Consider the following 23,392-nt stretch of genomic DNA (forward strand, 5'->3'; position numbering starts at 1 on the left):
TCTTGTTCAGTTTAGTCCCATTTAATGCTTTGTAATGTATAGACATAATGCATAAAATGGGGTTAGATCAGTAACTACTGTAGATATTTAAGTACAGCAGTTAGGCAGATTATTATACGATAAATGTTATGAGATTGGAAATTATGAGGCATCAAAGAGCCAAATATTCAAGAATAAGCTTCCATTCTACCTGCTTAAACTTTAAATATTATTTTAATGTAAATAAATGAGTTCATATAATACAATAAGCTAAGCCTTAATATGCGTTATGTATTTTGAATGCAGGACGTTATGAGTAAAACTCACTCAAACAATAATTTGTACTTATTTATATACAGATATGTTAATCGATAGTATGCAGAACAAGAAGTTTTTCCTTAAAGTTTTTGAGAAGAAAAAAGTTTGCGCCCACGTAAACTATACGTGATGACGTCATCCGCATGCTCGCTGTCTGCTTGTTGTGGCGTTCTCTTCCTCCGCACCCGTCCCTCCGTGCTGCTGCTGGAGTTAGCCTATGAGCTGAAGGAAGGTTTCTCTGTCGTGACAGTCCTTTCACACAAACTTTTCCTAGTCCAGGTTGTGTCTGACAGCCGAAGAGAGAGTTTTATTTGTGTTTTCGATGCATGGGAGTGCCCTGGGAGCGGCGACGGGAGAAGGTAGGTCTCGCTGCTGCCGCCTTCTCTGCTGTCCGTTGGTCAGTCAGAGGTTTCAGTTCAGCCCGGCCCGACTTCCGCAGTGCTGCCGACAGAAGTGAAAAAGACTGATAGTGTAGGCCTGGGTAACTTTGTAACCCACCAAACGAATTTAATCTGCGTTTTTGTTAGAGACTTAGACTGTGCGAAGCGATGATTTCTGACTGTGAAAACCAGTGAGTGCCGGCGCTGCTACGGCCGCGGTGTGTGTGTGTCACACACTGGTGACTTCATACCTCCGAGTGTGTGTATGTGTGTATTTTAGAGTGGGCAAACTGCGTATGGCAATCACTATCCATGTGTTACACCTATGTAATAACACATGGTTGTCACTTAGTGTTCATATCGTATTCATTGACCTACGATGACGTCACCCCAGCTCAATGAATGACATTAATGTGGGCCGAGTGAGCTCATTTCTTCAATCCGTCACCGTAGTTACCACGAAAACAGGTGGAGATGTGCTGAAAGCTGACGCTAGTGCTATATTTCACTTCCATCTAGTTTATTTGGCGTGGTATGTCAGAGACAAGTTTCAACTTGTCAACGCATCAGGCTGCATGTGTACACGGGATCAGTCATGTCATGTCTACAGTGTGGAGCATGTCAAAGCATAAACAGGTTGGCATTGGCTGTTTGAGCTAACATCACAGTGGCATCATACATATATTAACAGTACATGATATGATGGCCATGACATGCTTTAAGAAGCATGTTAATAGAAACACATTTGTCACTGGCATTTTTTTTCCATTAACAAATCCTTCATCATCCTCTTCAGGAGACCAGTGCACAGTTTCAGCAGACATCTCTAGTGCAGCCTACATTTGTACTCGCCCCTGTGTGTTTTGTAACTCTGCCACATCAGGATGAGATGCTGAGTCTTCAGGCCATGCTAATCTGATATCATAGCCAGCTCACTGACTCCCATCCAGCTGCCAACCGAGAGCCAAGGCCACACCAGACCCGAAGGCTTGACTGGCCTGGACTCGACTGGACAGTAGTCATGATGAGCTTTGAGGATTGTGATGTATGCGGCAAGGTCACGTCTCTAATCAAGTCCTAGATAAGAACAGTGTTGAAATTGTAGAAATAAATCACATGCCTTTTACAAAGTGGATTTTAGGGGACAAGGGAAAGAGAACATTAAACTTGCATGACATCTTTGCATTCATGTTTATTCTAAATAATAAGGAAGGACAAATAATCAGAGCAGTGCAATACATTCTGCACAGTCTCTGACCATACTTTGTGTACACACACATATTTAATATGTTGACATAAAGAGGCCTATGGATAGTTTAACTGTTCTGTTTTCTGTCTGTCTGTTTGGTACTTGAATGCTGGTACGTGCACGTGTAAGGTCTTTAATTTGCAGTGAAAGAAAATAAAATAACTATTTTGATTGGTTTTGGTTAGCTCACTTGGTATCTTGGTTGGTCCATAATTGTAGGTAGGGCTGGGCAATATGGCCAAAATCCTTTATCACAATATAGGACTTTTTCATATCTCGATAACGATATATATCACGATACATCATGTTTTCTGGTAACTTAATAAATAATTAGTCTATATGAAATAACCACATGGTAAAGCCTATTTTTGGATAACCCTCTGTAAATTCAATATTTGACAAATAAAAAGTAGTGAGTTTCCGTTTTTGTTTGGGCTGAGCCTGGGTCCTTTTCTACACGTTATTGTCCGTGTTAAGCGTGTCTCTCTCTTCTCTCCAAGTTCACTCCCACGTGCAAGGATTAGAACGTAAAGCGTTGTCAAAATGACGTAAAACTTGCCGTAAAGCAGTTCAGCCGTTGGTTTTGTGACATCACGATAGAGACTAGAATAACACATACGACAGACATTTTCATATTGTTTTAACGATATTGTCATAGCCCTAATTGTAGGGTTGGTTGTTTGACTCCTGGCAAGCTTTGTCCACGTGGCAAAGTGTCCTTAAGTAGGATACTGACCCCCCAAATTCCTCTAGAGCGGTGAATATGGGAAATATAAATCACTTTGGATAAAATACACCTGCAAAATGACTCAAACTCTTAATCATAATGAGGATTTACCATCTCCAGGAACTTCAGTTATCTTCTTAAGTTCAGGAATAAGATGAGAGAGCACATTACACTGGGATGCTGTATTTGCAGTGAAAGTGCTCTTGCATGTAGCCTTAATGATGTTTGGCAGGCGGGGTCTGGTTAATTACAGCCTCCTCAGAAGAAACATCTATCAGTGATATGTTGATATAATGACTGATTGTGTTTCGGATAATTAGTTGTTGATGCCAAAGACCATTATGGTACCGTGGGTTGTCGGCTTTCTGATTGATGAGTGTTTCTTTATGGTATTTCCATTTTATTGGTCTGATGTTCTTCAGTAAATGATGTGTTTTTGATAAATGTCTTGCTGTATTAGCTGCATCATGATGTGGTCATTACTGAGATCAAGCCGTGTGATTGTAAATATATGACTTATATTATAATCACTGCATAAAAATGGTGGAATAAGTTCAGCTTGTTAAATCTTCTAGTCTTTGATGTGTCCCACTGGGTGCCGACATGCACTGGCAGTGATTTCCCCTTTGGGACAGTAACTTTCACCTACACTCACCTGAATCCCCTTCGAATTTGAAGTTCCTCTCCGTCTGCCGTTTGGAGTGTTACAGGCGTCTTGCTTTTCACTGTGACTTCCTCAGATTTCATGTAGTGTTCACCTCACTTCAGGTGTTACCTGTCAGTGTCTGTACATTTGTGCTGAGTCGACTCTACATAAAACCTATAGTTGTGCCTAGCTTGGCAGCAGGTGAAGGATTGTACATTCACTCTTTCGACTGCTGAAGTTTTTTTTGGGGTTATGATTAATGGCCCCTTCATTGTGCTCTTTAGCTTGATGTGTGTGTTGTGAATCAGTGCGCCAGACGTTGAGAAAAATGTCAAAGCGCCTCTGTAAGCAGCTTCAGCGCTTAAATAGCCTTTAGATTTCTCAGAGGAAAGGTTGTAGCCGGATATTTTCTGCACAAAGTGTTCACATTTGGTGGACTGGAATCTTTGCTGCTGATCAAAGGAAACATTATTATCATTCTAATTTAGCACAGACTAGCTTAGCATGATATTTTTGCTGCACCTGCATTTTAAACAAGTCTGTGAACAATGGGGAAAAGCTCTGCTCTCTTGTTCAAAGTATCCTTAAAAAATATATCTGTCAAGTCCTTCAGTAGGAATATCTTTAAGGAGGCCACAGGGATGATGGAAGTACATCAGAAAAGGTCAGCGGAGTGAGGAAATGTCAGGAGTGTAAAGTAACGACAAAGAGAGACAAAGCCGAGGAAAATGGAAAGAGTGAGAGAAGCGGAAAGGAAGTAAAGGTCTCTGCAGCCCTCCCCTTGGGTGTAGTGAGAGAGCCAGCTGGACGCACATGTGAGAAGGAGGAGAAAAAGCTGTGGAGGCAGAGGAAGAAGGTAGATAGAGATGAGAAGGATTCATTTTTCTTTCTGAGTAACAGCGCTGTGGCAGACCCACACCTACTACATCTGAAGGCATATTTTAGTCAGTGTTTGTGCATTTAAAGCAACACAGAAAAGGGAAAATATTGTAAGTCCAGGGAGACAAGAACAAAGGAGAGAAACAATTCAGAACAATCCAGAATAGGAATAAATAAGAAAACAAGATGACAAGCAGAGACTCTGTGGGATTAGATAACACAAAGGCATGAGACATCCCCAAACACTGTGGGAAATACCACAACGAGATGCTGGAAATAACAAAGGAAATCTCTGCTGTTATCATGAAAATGAAGTGAAGATGAGGGAAAGATGATGGGTTTGTATATGAGTGGTTGCACATGCTAATGTGTTTGTTTAAAGAGGGTTGATAAGAGACTTTGGGAGGTTCATTAATCTGTTTTTAAATCATTTTTAATGAATCTAACAAGAACTGTGTAAAGAGGACTGAAGCTGAAGGAAGATGGTGGAGTTCACTGCACAATGATAAACATGATAAAAAGAGTGATTCAGAGTGGTCGTTTATTATTCTCACTTTTGCCATTTTCCATTTCCATTGTATCATTTTTATAGTGGATTGATTTATGCATTCAGAATGAAGAAAAGAATGCACCAGTTATAGTTATGTTATCTATCACATTACTCTAAAATCCCTCAACTTTTAGGGCTCGTGTCTGTGAAGGTTCTCAGTCATCCAGGTCAAGGTAATGCGAAGCTTAATCCAAAAGGCAGCTGGACTCGGTTGAAGTTCTGTCATCTCTCATCCAAAAGACTTCTTCACTTCTAAACTGACTGGTGGATGGAGCTGGAAATATATGATATATTTCCAGCCTTTTATTCAGTTGCCTTTTGTTTTAGGGCTTGTGTTTTTGTTAAATGTTCAGCTTGTTAAAGTAGTAATCTCAAAGATTTTCATTTAAATACATTTCTGTTACGTCACTATCTATCGCTGAATGAGGTAACACGATGGTGATTGAGCCTATGGCCCACTAATGAAAGCCTTTGCATTTGCAGTATATAGTATTATTACAGACTGGGTGTCTGTGGCCACTTTCACAAAAAAAATCACTGGCAGTGCCCAGTTAGTGACACGTTTTCCATCAGCCAGCAGTGGTTGGTCTGCCAGAGAGGGTAGGCGGAGCTAAGCGGCTGCTTTACCGCGAGTGTTGCGCGTAAACAGTAATCTACTATGGCTGAACAAACAAAGAAAAGATGGATGACTACAGATACAACTTCAAAAATAAGTGAAAATCCAAAGAAAAAGAAGCAAATTTGACGCTCAGATGAAGGCAAACAGTCTGAAAAGGAAAGCGACCGTCAGCGAGGTCACACATGCAACACTGTCTGGATATCTGGGAAGTGTGCTCCCACAGCTACTGTTTATTGCCATAGGTGCCGCCAAAGAGAACGAAACTGAAATCTTCGAGATGACCACTTTAAGCCTGCAACAACAGATTTTTTGCTCTCTAATCACCAATCATAAACCATTTATAGTTTTATGACAGAAAAAAGGCCACAAACTATGACCATCATGTTTCCATCTCTCTACTCCAGGGCAGACACAGTGGGTCAGCTGACAGCTGGTCCTTTACTTACTGATGAAGCTCACTGCAGCTCTTTATTGAGCTGTCACAGTGTCAAGGCTGAGACTGAGTATCTACAGTTCACTCAGCTTGAGGTGATTTCAGTCTCTGTTCGATCATTACGTCTCCCCTGCTGCATCTTCCTTTTTTGGTCTCTTTGACCGTAAAATCCAGCGAGTGCCGGCGTCCGTGTTGCCTGTCAAAGAGAAAAGGTTACAATATCAGACTCTGTTTAACCTGTGGCTGTTTTCTGAAGGAATGACAAACAGCCGTGACTGCTCGCCGTTGCATAGCTACATAATTGTGTGTCCTCGCCCACACATACACACACAAACCCCGGCCAAGAATAATACTCCTCCACTTCCTGCCTGAGGAATCGATGATAACAGACATATTTTTCAATCAAAACACAAACACATCAAATGTTAGCGTCTGCTAACATGTAGCTGGACGCAGATCAAAGACTAATGGATATGCTTTAGCCCAACGCTCGCCTGCATCACTGTGTGTGTGTGTGTTATGTATGATGTGTTTAGTGAGCATGAGCGTGTCAGCATGAGTTTAGAGATGGCAGTGAGAGCCTGAGGAACTCCAAGCTGTCATCTGCCTCTGTTCTGCACTGCACACACACACAGACACATTTACAGGCACGACTTCAGCTCCGACACACTGTTACCTCTGTCAGATGAACAAACTGGGTAGAGAGCAGTGAGGGATGCTTGGCTTTAGACTGGGCAGAAAATGAAGGAAGTGATGCCAGGTACTAACTGAGAGAACCATATTAGGATCTTCCATTTGGCTCATCTCAGTTAATAAATGGGCTGAAAAGAAGAAGAAGAAGAATTCACTTTCCTTTTAAAGGTGTAAACACACGATGTCGGCTTATTAATGCTCTTTAACTTGTCTACAATTCTGCGTTCAGAGATTTTATGCTTTGAATGAAGTCGTTGAATGTCGGGCTTTTTGGTGTTAATCTATCGTTTCCACTCTATGTGTGTGTTTCGTTGGCCTCGTGCAGACAGTGCTGGTGGTCCTGACTGTTCAGCAGGATGAGTGAGTCGGAGGGCCAGTTCTACAGCGTTCAGGTGGGAGACTCCACCTTCACGGTACTCAAGCGCTACCAGCAGCTCCGCGCCATCGGCTCCGGAGCCCAGGGCATCGTCTGGTGAGAGGCTGCATATTGTTATTGTGTCACCTTCCCAGGGTGTTAATATCCTGACTTCCAACCAATTAGATAAACATGTCGGTTCCTGCAGGGCTACAATAAAGTTTTGCCTTTTATGGCAATGTTGGTTAGTCAGTCTGTCTGTCTAGCACGTAAATCCAAAGTGAGGTCTCCAATAGCTACTAGCCAAGTTGAAAACAACCCTTTAAAGGCAGATTTGAGTAGCTCTCAGATTGAGGAGTACTTTTAAAGATAAATGACATGAGATGAATACCTAGCTGTTTTCTTTGGTCTGCAGCTCCTTGACGACCTTTGCTTCTGTCTGTTCCCTCCTCTGTCTGTGCACTGTTTGACCAGCTCTGCTCTAGATACAGTCCTTGGTATACCTGTGGCGGTGAAAAAGCTGTGTCGGCCCTTCCAGAATCAGACCCATGCTAAGCGTGCCTACAGGGAGCTGGTGCTGCTCAAATGTGTCAACCACAAAAATGTAAGACTTAAAGATTTAAAGGACATGTTCGCATTTTTTTATTCTCTCTTGAGCTAACATGTTTCCAGTGTAAGTCGTGGGGGACTACAACTTGTGCAAAAGCATATTACAAAGTTTATGTGCTGCTCATGTAAGATTTCAACAGTCTTAGTCGCACAAATCAAGTGGCTGTCATCCAAAGTGTTTAGTTCATAAATCCCTCTTTGTGTTTCCCTCGACAGTGTTTCGCTGAGCAGCTGCCGTTGAGGGACAGTAACACACAGAGAGACTTTTTAACTTAAATCAATGTAACTGTGGAGGATACCCACTTTATTTGATTGACTCAGACATTTGAGGCTTCATGTTGGCCTCAGCTATAGTTTGGAGATGTATTTTTGCACAGAACGAGTTGGGTGGATATTGTTCCCCATCACTTACAGCCCGTTGGAAGCACGATAATGGTCTCAGTGTAAACAAGCAGAACCATCACAGCAACAAAGAGACAGCTTGAAAACTGTACTTGTAATGTCAGCTCTCTTTCCTACCCTTTGAGGTAAAACTGTTTAATGAAATAAATCATACTTGGTGGTTTAAACAGCTGACAGACTTTTAATGTCTTTAAAGAATAAATAAATAAAGTATAAACCTGAGAAAAAAAGCTCACTGCAATGTGAATGTTATAGCGCACAGCGAGATAATCTCGACCAACCCGCTGAGCTCTCTGTCCTCCGTCGGTTAGCTCTTCACAGTAAAGCGGATGTAGATGGGAGAGTAGCAGAGTGGACTAATGGCCTGTCTCTCTGCCTGCAGATCATCCGTCTGATCAATGTGTTCACGCCTCAGAAGTCCCTGGAGGAGTTCCAGGACCTGTGAGTGGCAGTGGAGTGGTTTTTGGCTCTAACAATCTACTCAATTCAGAGATTTTAGCTGAAGTTGTTTTTTTTTCTCTGTGTTTTCGTCCATCTACCAGCATCCATCATCTACCTGTCAACATCCTCTACTGCACTGCGGTGCTGTTATATGCTTCTCTGCTTTAATGATCCTTTGTGTTCATCTCTGTTTATGAACTCCTTTTTAACTCTGTGCTGTGACTGTCAGGTATCTGGTCATGGAGTTGATGGATGCCAGCCTATGTCAGGTGATCCACATGGACCTGGACCATGAGAGGATGTCCTATCTGCTCTATCAGATCCTCTGTGGCATCAGGCACCTGCACTCTGCGGGCATCATCCACAGGGTAACAGGACAAGCAGTGATTAACCACTAAATACGCTAATAAGGCAGACAAATAATGTTTCCACACTGCAGACATATCTTTAAGAGTGATTCAGTATCAGCAGCTTTTCACTCCTCTCTCTGGTTACAAATTTCAAGTTTGTTACGTCATTGCTGGGTGCAGTCAGAGGCATGTGTTGTTGCCAATGACTGTATATATAGATTGACAACGCGTCTCCATCTGCTCCCATTGTACGAAATTGATGCCAAAATAGCCCCTGTGATAGGCGCTGCCATCTTGATGGTGACGTCATATGGAGCCAGAGACTGCGCAGTAGAGATCTGTGAGTGAAGCGGCCGTAGCCACTTCCGCTAACCCCAACACACACTTAACTTACCGAAAAAACAGCAAGGATCCCGCACACCGGCGTGTTTAACAGCAGAACAGCTTCTCTGTGTCGGTCTGAGGTTAATTTTCACAGGTATGGAAACTTCAATGACTGTACTGATTGTTTTAGTTACGTTTCCACTTGCGGATCGTCCTCCGCTCTGCTCACCCGGAACAGATCGGCTGCAGGAGCCGAATTTGTCAACAGAGCTGTCAATCATCATTTTGACAGCATCAAATAACTAATTTAAAATAAACTTATCAGAAAAAGGAACACTTGGACGTAAATCAGCATGATAAGAACTAACTATAATGACAGAAACCATGTTTGAGAAACATGTTTTTGACATGTATTTTGATTTTATAGTTTGACTCATGTCCCACCTGTTAACATGGAGGAGGCGGGCTTTATGACCTATAATGCAGCCAGTCAGCAGGGGGCGCCCAAAATGTTTTGGCTTCACTTTAAGGGAGCTGTCATGTCGTCCATCTTTTCATACAGTCTCTGGTTGTTAGACCTGTTACCACACCCAACAATAATGTGACAGTACACTTACACACCCTGGAGAACACTTTGTCATTGTTGGGATGTTTTTCACCTGACATCAGATTCTTAGCTGGTATAAATAAACTAACTAATCAGCCATTTAATTAAGCATTAGAAAATGAGTACTATTAAAGTGGATATGATTGTTTTAAGAGCTCTTAATGAGCAAAGCATCATTTCTTTTATTCTTAAATTACATATTTCACTCAGGGAGTATCTGGGGCTCTTAACCATTTTGGTCCAATGCTACAGTTTAACATGCACACCATCCAGCCTTACTCTGTACATCAAGAGTAAGGGCTTTGTGTGTATGTTTCTATAGCTTAATATATTGTCTCTCCCCTCAGGACCTGAAGCCCAGTAATATTGTGGTGAAGTCAGATTGCACTCTAAAGATCTTGGATTTTGGCTTGGCCAGGACAGCCTGCACGAACTTCATGATGACCCCCTACGTGGTGACCCGATACTACCGAGCCCCAGAGGTCATACTGGGCATGAAGTACAAGGAGAATGGTAAGGGCGTCAAAGCAGCGGTCTCTTACATGTAAATGTTGGTGTGAGCTTCGAGGCAGAGATGAAGGGCTAAAGTCATACAACACTGCTCTTTCCTAGTGCAATTATTTTGAAATATGGCATTAACAAAGCTTGTGATAACTGATAAACATGACGTTAAATACCAATGTGATATTTCCATCCTTTACGGTGAGAAAATGATCAACAGAAAGATGAAATTCTTTATGTTTTGTTGAGTCAATTATTCAGCTCTGTGAGGAACTGTCCAATGCTCCCTCACAAAGGAAACAAGCTGTAGTTCTCTGTGGGAGAATGAGTCATCCTTATTTGTTTACATCGGTTTATCATTCTTATTTGAATCTTACATGTATGAATCATGTCTGTTAGTATACAAAAAAACCATATTACAGCATGAAATGCAGAGGAACGCATGAGGTTATTAATAAACACCATTACGTAGTCCGTCTAACAGACTCTATTGTTTACAACACACAGCAGTATTTAAGTGAGCAAAGGAGCATCACACAGCTGAACAGATGGTGCAGGCTGTTAACAATAATAATTGCACTTCCTAAAGAGCACAGTCACAAGTCTTTGGTCCTGTTTCAGTCAGACTCGAGCTGGTTATTTGGGATCCAAGCACCCCAGGTGCTGGAACCATACTGGACCACTCTGGATCATTATTTATTGTGTTTGTTTTTTTTAATCTTTATTATCTGCTTAAAGTGATCGAAGATTTTCATGTAAATAAATGTCTGTTAAGTCACTATCTATCGCTGAATGAGGTAACACAATGGTGATTGAGCCTATGGCCCACTGATGGAAGCCTTTGCATTTGCAGTATTACAGACTGGGTGTCTGGTATGATATTCGCAGAAAAATTCACAAGCGTCGCCCCGTTAGGGACGTGTTTTCCATCAGCCAGCAGTGGTTGGTCTGCCAGAGAGGGTAGGCGGAGCTAAGCGGCTGCTTTTCCGGTCTCTGCAAGTGTTGCAAGTAAACAGTAATCTACTATGGCTGAACAAACAAAGAAAAGATCGACGACTACAGATACAACTTCAACAATAAGTGAAAATCCAAAGAAAAAGAAACAAACTCGTCGCTCAGATGAAGGCAAACAGTCTAAAAAGGAAAGCGACCGTCAGCGAGGAAAATCAAGAGTTACAACCGGAGCCAACCGTGGACGTCACACATGTGACACTGTCTGGATATCTGGGAAGTGTGCTCCCGCAATTACCGTTTATCGCCATAGTTGCCGCCAAAGAGAACGAAACAGAGATCTTAGAGATTATAACTTTAACGTGTTTTTGTCTCAGAAACCAGGAAACCTCTCAGGCAGCACGCTGTGACTGTTTTTAATGATGATTACGGCATGCAGCTATATTTAATTTAGGTGTATTTGTTTTTTCTGATGACTATGAATGTCCTTATCATGCCACTGCTCTGCTGCAGTGGACCTGTGGTCGCTCAGCTGCATAGTGGCTGAAATTATCTCTCACAAAGTCCTTTTTCTGGGAAAGGGCTGTATCCTTCCTCATCGGCCTCTTATCAGTTGTTTTCTCTAAGTGGAGGCGGGAGATCCCCATGGGACATGGATGTTGAGGATTTTTTTAAAATAAGAACATATCCCTTTTAGATTGAATGATATAAGAAATGTTTGTTTGATTAATATGTTTGAACCTTGATTTCACTGCAAAGAGGAAAATCTAAAGGAAGGCGTCCGTGTCTACAACGAGTCTTTTCCACTCACTGAGATAAAGAAATAACTAAAGCTGTTAGTCTGTGCTACAAAAAGGCATCATTTGCCTATAAAACAGAGAAGTTGTGCATATCTGGTCCGAGATTACTCCAAGCTAATGCATTAATAATCAGTAGAGGTAGGATTACGAACAGGAAGTAGTCAGAACACTTTAATGTTTCAGGCCTCACAGGAAAGGTTTTTTGCCCACTCGAGAGTGTAACTTTCCCCGTCAGAGCCGTCACAGTGAACAGTGTAACCTGTCAAAATTTATATTAATGATTTATACATTGTATTTTCAGACCTGACCTACACTGGTCTGTATGATCTAGATACATTATCGGAGCCTTTTCGACTTCAGTGGTCTGAAATAGAGGGAGGAGAGAGGAGTTAATGGCTGTTTGCTCCATTTACACGCTCAACTCAGAGGGAGAGAGAAACTGCATCCCACTCTGCCGAGCACACACTCAGGGAAAGTGAGGGAAAGAGAGCAACAGCTGTGTAAACTGATAAGCAGAGCTGCAGAGGCGAGGAGAAAAGGCCTGGAAGGCTGCGTCTGCTTCCCGAGCCAGAGAGTGAAAGAAAGCCAGCCTGAAGATGAATATGATGAAAGCACCAGGCCAAAGCTGGAGGACGGACCGAAATAGCTAGAGCCAGTGTTAGACCGCGGTGCATGTTCTTCATCATGTGTCATTCTAACCCGTGTCTTATATCATGTTGTTGATTTGATGATTCTATAATATCTTTTCTGTGTGTGTTTATGGGTTGTTGCTTGCGTGTTCTCTGTTCCCAGTGGACATCTGGTCAGTCGGCTGTATCATGGGAGAGATGGTGAAGGGCAGCGTCATCTTCCAGGGCACCGACCGTATCCTTCACCGTTCTCACTGTCACTGTGTCACTTATACTGCTTCTTCTGTCTGCACAAAGTAGCTCATTCATCTTGACGATTTTCTCCTTGGGACATCAGACATATAAGATACTTCCAAATAACTTCCATGTTAAACATGAACATAATCCATTGGAACCAGCCAGTTCTCAGATTTTCAACCTCAGTCCTATCATGCTGTTATGAGGAGCTAGTGTCATTATGGTAGGAAAAAATGCAATTTGGCTCTGTGCCTTTGGAGGACGCTATCCGCTTCTGCAGTGGGCGCTGGAAAACCTCCGCCAGACTACGTAAAATGGGTCATCTGGCGGAGGCCAGATAGCTCGCTAAACTACACTTCCTCAATCTAGGACGCCCGCCTCCGATGTCATGTCAGAATCGTCAGGTTTGAAATGTCGACTGCAGACCCAAAGATTTTTTAGGCGATCCACCAGTATATTCGTCGTATTTGAGATTTTGTACCGCTCTGAGCCATTGCCTGCAGTAGTACTTCACTCCAGTGTCTCTCGCTGGGCTGTTCCTGTCAGAGGGAGGGGCGCAATGTATGCTGGGTGTTGTAGGAATGTAGAATAAGGCTGTTTGTTCTCCACAACTATGGTGTTAGTTTCAAATATTATTTCCTCTATCGATTACAGAGAACACCAGCTTTGCTCCTTTAAAAAGAGATCTTAATGTGCTCCCTGCCTTCCTCAGATCTGTGGAGTTTTACTTCAGATACCTTTAATCCCTTTAATTGATAGAGGAAATCAGATTGAAGTAATTCAATTAACTTGCACTTATATTCTTATTCTGTGTCCAATACGTTTGGTCATCACTTCAGCAGCTCCTTTCAGTGGCACTGAGCGTTTACACCTGAGGAGCAGAAAAGATGCAGTGTGATTCAGGGTAGATTGCTTTTCATAGGGGAGAGAAAGGGAGGGAGCCTTTTACTGCCGGTCTGTTAATCGCTCTGTCTGTTTTTCATACTAACTGAAATAACTCACTGTCTGCTAGAGTGATTGTGTAAAGATGACGTATGTTACAGTACTGTGACCGTGATGTTGATGTTTTTTACAGAGATACACACATTCTCGTTTCCTTCAGGGTTTTCGGTAGTCCTTTGGTATTCCTCTTTCACGAGCACCATTTCAGGTTAAAATTTGTCAGATACTTTATGATCAGGTACCTGCAAACTAATGACATTGTCATCTGCCTCAGCCTTAGTGCTAATTAGCATGCTAACATACAACGCTCAGATGGTGAAATTGGTAAATACTTTATGCTAATCAGCATGCTGTCTTTTTGAGCATGTAAACATGCAGATATTTCTCCGTGTTATGCAAAGTGTTGAGTGCTGAGTGTTCCCTAACCGTCGCGTTGTGCAGACATTGACCAGTGGAATAAGGTGATTGAGGTTCTGGGCACGCCCAGTCTGGAGTTCATGAATCGACTGATGGAGACCGTGAGGAACTATGTGATGAACAAGCCGCAGTATCCTGGTGTCAGCTTCGCCGAGCTGTTCCCAGACTGGGCTTTCCCTTCTGACTCAGAACATGACAAACTAAAGAGTAAGACACTTTGACACTTGTATCAACTTCCTTGAAAGTCATATAGTTTCATAGATACTTCAGGAGATTGCCATTTTTTAAAATCTCTTACCAAGGACACTTGGGATTTGCCTGCGCTTTAGTGATGTAACGAGACATCATTTCTTATATGACATTTATAACAAGTTCAGGTCAGATGTTTTTCTGCTCTAATCTTTGACATTTAGAGTTTGACCTCACATCAGTGAAGCCAGAGAACAAATCTTGACTTTCCTAGAGATGTTATCCAGCACAGTGAGGGGAAGTAATCAGTTCTCATCAAGACAGCTTAAATGAAATGATGTCATCGGGCTTTCTCCATAGTAACGCTGCTCTTTGTCTGTTGCCATAACAGCAAGTCAGGCACGGGACCTGCTGTCCAAAATGCTGGTCATTGATCCTGAATGCCGCATCTCCGTAGAAGAAGCCCTCAATCACCCGTACATTCACGTGTGGTACGACCCTGGAGAGGCTGATGCGGTGAGGACACAGTTCCAGTGGTGGTGTGTTTAATGAATGCAGCAGCTATGTGTGACCTTGCTGATGTGTGTTTGTCTTTGTTTCACAGCCCCCTCCCCAGATTTCAGACAAGCAGCTGGAAGAGAGAGAGCACACCATTGAGCAGTGGAAAGGTAGGATGCACTGCCCTCTAGGGAAAACTGTGGGCTGTGCAGCTGGACTCCCTCTCCATTTAATTTGAGCTAAAGGAAACTAAACTTGACCCTTAAAGTCCAGATGCCGGGATAGTATTCCTGTTTGACTTAGATGAAAATAAAACCAAGACTACCAAGTATTTCTACAGTGTTTGTGCTGAACACTGGCGAAGAACATACATTTGGACTAATTAACAGTTTGAATGAAACACAAGATTCTTGTGCCCTAATGATAAGGATAAGCGCTCAGTGTGCCCTCATCCCAATACTTATGCTCCGCCATGCAAGCTCCGGGTACTGACAACAACGAATCTACAATAATATATTAAGCACAAAAGAGAAAAATAGAGAGAAGAGTTTTTGGAGAGAGATGTGTTAGAAACAAGATGGGGAAGGCTGAGCCTGAGGGAAGAGAGAGTATGGAAGATGGGGGATTAAGGCTAGGGTACGGGCGACCCTACCCTACCACATGGCTTTTAACGGCCCCCACAACTCAAACTTGTAGTTAGATGGGCAGCGAGAGGCAGCACATCAAAAGGGTTATCAAGCGGGCACCTCCCTTCGCCGGTGTGTCGTCAAGTTAGGCCCACAGTACCTCGGGGAGGCTCAACAGTTAGCATCCCAGAGCCTCCCCTCTCCATGCTAGCTCTCACCGCCCATCAAAACCGTGTGCTATCAAACCCTTATGTAAAAACTGCAACTATTCCTGGTGCCAACATTTTATATGAGGAAGTGATTACTATTACATGACATTACATTATTTCTCTCCAAATCCACTGACTTGTTTTAAGTGCTTCGTGTGACATCTCCTTGACTAATAGGAATTAATGACATGTCTAATAACTGATATTGGGACCAAAGATTATAGACAACAATGAAGCAACAACTTCCACCTTTCATTTTCTCTACATTTCAAGGCACATTCAGAGTTCACAATGATGCACTTTCTGTTGACTTTTACAGAACTCATTTATGAAGAGGTGATTGACTGGGAAGAGAGGAACAAGAATGGACTGATGAAAGAAGATAGCTCAGGTATGTAGATGCACCATGTTCGTTCATCATCTGCAAAGCAGGGCTTTAATAATCTGTAGAGACGGTCTCGGAGCATGACTAGCTGAAACTCACACCTTGTTTCGCATCTCCTGCTGTGTGTGTCATGTTTTAGATGTGGTGTCAGCGTCAGCCTCCCAGTCCTCCTCAGCCAACGACATCTCGTCCATGTCCACGGAGCAAACCTTGGCCTCGGACACAGACAGCAGCAGCATCGACACGCTGACAGGACCCCTGGACGAGAGTCAGTGAACACAGTCCTTATGTGTCTGCCGGCCTCAGAGTCCTCCCCTGCCATTTAAAATGTCCAAGTATCAACCATCAACTTTCTTTCTTCTCTTTACTCCCTGTTTCCTGATTTGATCCCTTTTCGTCTTATGTTTCATTTTTCTCTTTAACCTCTATAAATAGGTCTATTTTTCTATTTTCTTTCTTGCAGTGGATCGTGTTGATCCTCTCACACTTCAGACTTTCTTTTGGATCGCTGACCAGTTGTCAAAGCTATCTTATCTGTCCGTTGGGTCAAAGGTTTATCTTTCTCCTGCTTGTGGATATTGTTTAAATCAAGTAACTATGATGTATGCATCCATATTGATTTTCAGGTTACCAGGAGTAGGTTGTTTGTTCTGTTGCCTGTATTTTAATAGTTTTATTTTTTTAGCAGATATTAAGTTGAGATCAGAGGTTATTGCAATCATAACAGAGCAGACACGCACTGAACATAGACCACAGCTGCCTGCTGCTCTCGTGCATGTTACGCCAATACGAACAAAAGCTTCCCATATAGCGATCGCTCTGAACATCTGATGTCCATCTGACGATCAAACGCTCATCAAATGTATGATCCACCCTTAGCTAGCTCACGGTGTTGCAGATCTCCAGTGATTTCAAATGAATTGGCTTGAGTGATTTTTGGGTTCTCCTCCTGACAGCTAGAGGGAGCTGTGGTTGCAGTGTTACACTTTTATTTCCTGATATAATGTACTGTATGTAAAGAAGATGATCTGACACTCATAGTGACTGTAGACTTTCATTAGTAATAGTTGAGATGTGCTTGTTTTTGTTAACATATCTGTAGAATCACATATTGCAATCGCCCCCATCCGACGTACGGTACTGACTAACTGTGTATATCAAAAGATCAAAACCCTGCAAAACATACATGTATTTATTTTTGTGTTCTTGCAAAGTGTTGCACACAATCAGATTGAGGCTCATGTGAATGAGGCCTCTCGTAAAAGCATTTCATCGACAAATCAATGCATTGGCGGCTCTTTTTCTAAACCATTCCATGAGTACTGAGACAGTAACCAACTCAATCATGAATCAGACATCAAGTAGAAAAAATGTAAAGGCATTAAAACACAACTAATAATGTGGTGTTTATCCTGCATGACGGCGTTACAGATGCCACTGAGTTACTGTAGTTCTTGTTATACAGAGAAATACGTTCAGGTCAGTTCTTTCACTCGCAGTACCTCGATGTTCTTGGTTCTGAAATCCTCTTTGATGCAGCTGTTTTTTGTTTTGTTTTCTTTTAGCCTTGTAAGCCTGTGTGTGTGTGCGTGTGTTATCAAAATGTACTGTGCAGCGCTTTCCTTCATTATCTCCTTTGAATCATCCTTAAAGACAGCAGTCGCCTGGTCACAAAGGCAACGCCTAAGGAGGGAGATGGGCCCTCGGCAGAAAGCGGACATGTGGTGGTTGAAAATGAGACTGAATGAAAATCTGAACTCAAGACAGAAACGTAAAAGATGAACCTTGGAAATGGACTGCAGAGCTGCTTTTTGCAGAACCGGTTGCACAGTGTGACGGACATGCAGAAATATGACACTATGGAGTCAGTGAGGACTCGAAGCACCATGTTGTACACTATATTTTCCTTTTATAAACCATGACCTTATTCTTTCAGTCATGCCTTAAACGACCAGAGGAGTGGCCCATTCACTCCTAAAAATTCAGATAAGGACTGAGCTCTACAGTGCTCAGGACATCTTGTGTGTTTACCATGTTAAAAAAAATGCTTCAGTATATATATAAACACTGTCAGTCGCACATTTTTGTTCAGTTTGTTTCTCCTTTTATTTTCAGAGATGTCCTGCGTGATTGAAATCACCACATTATAATCACTTGGCCAACACCTCCTGCCCTTATGAAACTAATAAAGTGGACATCAGTGATTCATTCTCTTTCATGTTTCTCACATCAATGACTCAAACCTTCCTGTTAGGAAAGTGAATATTCAGCATATACGGTGACAAATTTATTTTGAAATCTAGCCGGTCATGTGCCATTTGTCCTTCTCTTTGCACACACTGTCCATACTAACACACTCATCCTATTTTGTTTTCTCAGAAGCTTTTAACGATACACTCCGTCTTCTTGGCCTCGTTGTTAAGCTCTCCGAAGGTGTCAAAGAACTGCTCCATCTCCCTCTGCAGGGTCGCGTTACGTAGTTCTGCGGCAGTCCGGGCCCGTTCAGACTCCACGATCTTCGCCTGGACGACCTGGTACCAGTGCCGCTGCTGTGCCAGGTTTGTTTTCAACCGGACGACCTCTACCTGCAGCTCCTCGTTTCTTTGCTCTAGGCTAATGGTGAAGAGAGGAAAGGAAAGAGAATAATTTTAAAATGACAGGGAGACCAATCAGAGGAGAGGTCAGTATATGTACTGTAAAAAAAATGTCATCGAAAAACTGGGCTGCGTACTATATACCGGTGCGACCAATATACCAGTATAAAATGCAGAGAGGTATTTTTTGATGGTGTGGCTGCCCGGTTGTTAAAGCTGTAGTAGGTAACATTATTAAAAATAACTTTTTGTCATATTTGCTCAAACTGTCACTTTAAACATGCAGTAGTACATGAGAGAGATAATCTGAAAAAAAGTTTGTTCCTCTGGTTCCTCCTACTGCTCCTAATGGCATTTGCAAGAACTCAACGCTCCCGAAACACATCAACCAATCAGAGCCGAGCAGTGTCTCAGGCTGCTGTCAATCCCACGCTACCCAGCACCACTCCTCTGCGCATGCTCACACGGTCAAGCTCAATTTCTTCATTGTGCTAAGCAAGTCGGTTTGTGTCCACAAAGGTTAAAAAACAACCACCAAGAATGAAAAACTGCCCATCGCGACTGCCAGCTACGGCCTACACTGAAGGAGAAACAAGAGAAGAAGGCAAGCTAAAAAGAAAGAGTTGGACCGAGACAGAAACGAAAACGAGAGTAAACATTGGAGCAGCTTTTCCGAGGTGGAGAGTGCTACGGGACCGAAAGGATTATAAAGTGATGCTGAGTTAGACAGTTTTGACAGGTAATTACCCCAGCTTAATTTCTGCTGTATTTGTTTTCAAAAAATGTCTCCACATTGCTAAGATGTCTGCGGTTACTGTGATGTTATGTTGTTTAGCCTTGTTTCATGGCGGAGTGTTGTTGTCATTTCACGTTTTTACCGGTGTGTCCGCCATTGTATGTCTGGCTTCTTCAGTTGCCGTAGTTACTAGCCTGCGCGCGCATGACAACCTCCTCTGTGGGGAGGGCTTTGGAGGCAGGACTGAGCACCGCGGAGAGAGAGGGGGAGGGACCTGGAGGTTGTAATCTTTCAAATTTTGAAGCAAAGTCCACTCTCTTCTCCGTCTTACCTACTGCAGCCTTAAGTGGTGACTCCACATCCCCGCCTTAATATGTTTCTAGGTCCAAGCTGCTAAAACATCTGCTATTTAAAATATGCTGCAGTGCTGTTTTGTATTTCCCTCGCTGTTCTAAGCTAGGGAAACTAAAGTGATTGTTGCTAACTAGGGATGCGTGATATTACCGGCACATTATCGTTATCTGCAGATAATGGCTTGAAAACGAAGCATCGACAGATGCCATTTTTCTGTCAATATTTTGCTATGACTTTAACTTTGCGCGAGTGTGCGCGCACCGCATCTAGTCCGTCAAGTGTGAAGAAGGATGCGAGATGTCTGCAGTATGGCAGTTTTGCAAGGTTGTGTTCAGCATTGGTCATGTGAGGAGGGGCCAAATCTCATTCATTTAGCACTACAAATTTTATCAGCCATCTCAAGAATCTGCCAGTGGGCCACTACAATAAGAGTAGGCATCAATTCCACAACAGGGGAGAATATAGATCTAATATATCGATATCGGAAATTGACCGAAAGGGTTGGAAAATATCGGCATATCCAATAAAGTATCCAATATCGTTAATCCCTATTGCTAATGCTTCAACACCAGCATGCACCGTCATGATTGCCAGTGCAGCCGCCACCCTAACTACAATCAACCTTACCGTAGGCTGCCAGCTACAGCATCGGTAGCTAGCAGGATTGCAAACTCCACATAGTGAAAAACAGATAGTAGGCTGTGTGTTTTAAATGACAATAAATGTAAATCGTGTTGAAATAATGTGTATACACATTTTTTATTAATACATATCTATAGAAAACCTCTTCCTCTCTGGGATACCCCCAAAAACAGACTGGGTCTTATATTCTGGATTTTATGGTGTATTGCTTTAGTTGGTTTGATATAGTTGGAATTGTTGAGAAAACTTGTACAATTAGATCCATGTATCCATCTCCTTTCATGCTCTATTTCCAGCTAGATGAATTGTCATGTCCTCTCCTACTTGCCAAACAGCACCTCTGACCTTACACAGTCTTGCTCTATCTATATCAGTAATAAAGGAGGTATGTGTTGTGTCTAGGTCAGCAGCATGGCCCCTTAAATTAGCTCTCTTTCCAGTGTCATGAGCTGTTTCTATAGGTCAGACGCACAGGCTGGGTTTTCTTTCTATTAAAGCTAAAGGCATCTTAACCAACTGGAAACATTGTGAAATTAACTTTTTAAAATGTGGACAAAAAACACTATATCCAAGACTTTAAAATAGAACAGTAGACTGAACAGAAATGTAAAATGTAAATAGGAACTACAAAGCTCATCATGGGAGGTTTGTAAAGGAAGCTAAGAACTAAACAGGATACAGGGTGAAGCTCGGGGTCAACTCAGTGACCAGAGCAGCACAGCTGAGTGGACACACACACTTTCTGGGCACGGGAACATTGTGACCCTTCACTGGAAATACACCCAGGGCTGGAAAAATCTCACAGGCAAGTCAGTGAAGTGAAAGAGTAACACTGAAGCCAGAGCATAAAATGTAGAACATTTCATTTGTCCGTTACACAGTGTGCCTAATCTCTGTGGAATCATAATGTGCACGGTGTAGTTTGTGCAACATTACCCGATTATTCGCTCCTCGTACTCCTCCCTTTGTCTCCCTATCTGCTGTTGGAGGCTGGTGAGGAGGCTGCGGAGGGCACTGGCGGAGGGGTCAGCCAGGGGTACAGGAGGGGGCACCCTGGGAGACCAGGAGGGAGCCTCTGGGTGCTGGGCTTCAGTATTGGGCCACAAAACCTGGCTCTCAGTTTGGGATAGCTGGGGGCAGCTTCCTGTAAGATGCTGAGGAGGTGACACAGGGTCCGTCTGCTTGAACCCACAGGACCCTGAGTCCAGCTCTAGCTCCTGTTCATGCTTCTCGTCCTGGTCTGGATTATAGTCCTGGTTACTGGGACCAGTTTCAGGCAGGATGATCTCACAGGAGGACCAGGTGCTCTTGTCGTCCTCCATCAGTCCCTGGATCTGCTCGGGGGCCCACGCCCGGTACATCTGCTCCTGCAGGGGCTCCGGAAAGCTTGTCTCCATGTCAAAGACCTCTCGGAGGCTCTCAGGGGTGACAGCTTCAGGCAGGTTATCATACAGCGACAGAGCGCTCCGGTGCTCCTCGCTTTGAGACGGATTGGGACTGTGGTTGGGATGAACTCCCCAGCTACCTCCCTGTTCTCCTCCTCTGTCTCCTCCTCTCGCTCTGTTCATGCCTGGATCTAGCTCTGCTTCCCAGCCCGCTCTTCCCAGGCCTCCTCTCCAGCTGCAGTAGCTGTGATCTGGCCAGGCGCCAGTCCCTCGTCCCCCACCGACCAGTGTGGGAACCTCAGCCACAGCTGGGGCCAGACCAGGCTGAAGGCTGCAGGGACCCGGGAGTCTAGTTACAGCCGGGCACACAACCCTACTCTCCATTTCCTTCTCCCTGGCCCTCCCTCGCTGGGCGAAAGGTGGGCAGTTGTCGTACAGGGGGTCCGTGGAGCAGGAGCTGGCTGTGGTGGGGGTCTCAGTGGGAAGACAGTGCAGCTCCATGATCCAACCAGGCACACATGGGGGTGCTGAGAGCCTCAGATAACCACCCTCCCCTCCTCTGCTTGCTGTTAGTTTGGGATTGGAGCCTTGGATTGTGGATCTGTGAGCGTGCTGAGGAGTCTGTGCCAAGTGCTGAGGTGTTGCTGGGAGAGGAAGGTGTATGAGTCCTCCTCCCCTTTGGCTGCTTTCAGCTGTGCCCTTGAAGCTGCTGCCTAATGGTAGACAGGTTGTAGTCTACGTGTGTGTGTGTGTGTGTGTGTGTGCATGCGTGTGCATGTGTGTGTGTGTCTTTAAGCAGGACTGACATCAGCTGTTACTTTAGCACAGCTTCTGAGGGAGGGACCAGGGTGTAATATAGTCTGGCTCATTCCAAAAGACAGTCACACATAACTGCACCCACAGAAATAGACAGCGGCCATGGGTGCAAGTGTGCACGCGCACAATGAACCCCATAATCTGCACTGATTTGTGCAGTGTGATTAGCATCCTCAGATTCAAGATTTGGTGTAATAAAAACAGGTAAATATTTAAAGGAATGCTACAGTGCTTTGACTTTTAGGACATGCTGCCTGCAGAGTCATTGATTTTTTTCTTGGTCTGCTTTAATGCACTCTTTCTACATCAACACTGTAAGCTGTGTTAACCGCCAAGTGCTTGTCCTGTAGACAGAGTTCACCCCATAAACTCTGCTGCAGAGCATTTATCACTGAGAGCTGCTCGGCACCAAACCAGGGAACCGCTTTTACAAAAACAGCAGCCAGGCAGCAAATCAGAAAGTGTCACCTGGTGTTATCAAATCACGCAGGCTGAGGATTTAGCTTCCTCTGTATGCAAGAGAGGAACCTGATGTTTAGGAGAGTGTGTGTGTGTTTTTTAAGGGGTCCAAGCGAAGGACGCAAAGAGATGATGGGAGGAATCTGAAGTGAAAGAAATAAGCTGCAGACACTCACTCACGACAGTCCTCACTGGTGTCTTAACACCACAAGGTGGAGCTGTAGACAACATTAAGAAAAGCCTCCACTTCAAATGGGAGGGGCATCTTGACATCACTTTAGACATTATAAAGATGACATTTGAGAGCTTTAATATTCAATTAGGTGTTAATTTAGTGCTCGGTTATGCCTTTATTAAACATCTTAGTAAATATCTGAGCTGTTTGCCTCCTTGTGCTTTTTTTAATTCCAAATCAAAGGCCCATGTTTATGTTGTGGAGAGAGTTAGTTGTACTATAAAGA

General features: G+C 43.4%; 2 protein-coding genes across 2 annotated transcripts; one reads left to right on the forward strand and one right to left on the reverse strand.

The window, feature by feature from the left end:
• Positions 1-505: 505 nt before the first annotated feature.
• Positions 506-18,158, forward strand: mapk9 (mitogen-activated protein kinase 9). Its single transcript, XM_069670443.1, has 12 exons — positions 506-656; positions 6,799-6,945; positions 7,303-7,432; positions 8,222-8,280; positions 8,510-8,648; positions 9,909-10,074; positions 12,606-12,677; positions 14,063-14,245; positions 14,619-14,743; positions 14,832-14,895; positions 15,880-15,951; positions 16,085-18,158. Exons 2-12 carry the CDS (start codon positions 6,830-6,832, stop codon positions 16,219-16,221), a joined length of 1,263 nt encoding a protein of 420 aa, XP_069526544.1. The 5' UTR covers positions 506-656; positions 6,799-6,829; the 3' UTR covers positions 16,222-18,158.
• LOC138598622 (uncharacterized) lies at positions 18,027-22,244 on the reverse strand. The gene is made up of 2 exons (XM_069670444.1): positions 21,208-22,244; positions 18,027-18,558 (listed from the first exon to the last, which is right to left on the reverse strand). Exons 1-2 carry the CDS (start codon positions 22,155-22,157, stop codon positions 18,321-18,323), a joined length of 1,188 nt encoding a protein of 395 aa, XP_069526545.1. The 5' UTR covers positions 22,158-22,244; the 3' UTR covers positions 18,027-18,320.
• Positions 22,245-23,392: the final 1,148 nt, after the last annotated feature.

Source organism: Semicossyphus pulcher, unplaced genomic scaffold, assembly GCF_022749685.1.
Source record: "Semicossyphus pulcher isolate SPU_LCO1_2020_fin unplaced genomic scaffold, fSemPul1.0.p SCAF_2, whole genome shotgun sequence".
In the NCBI taxonomy this organism is placed as follows: domain Eukaryota; kingdom Metazoa; phylum Chordata; class Actinopteri; order Labriformes; family Labridae; genus Semicossyphus; species Semicossyphus pulcher.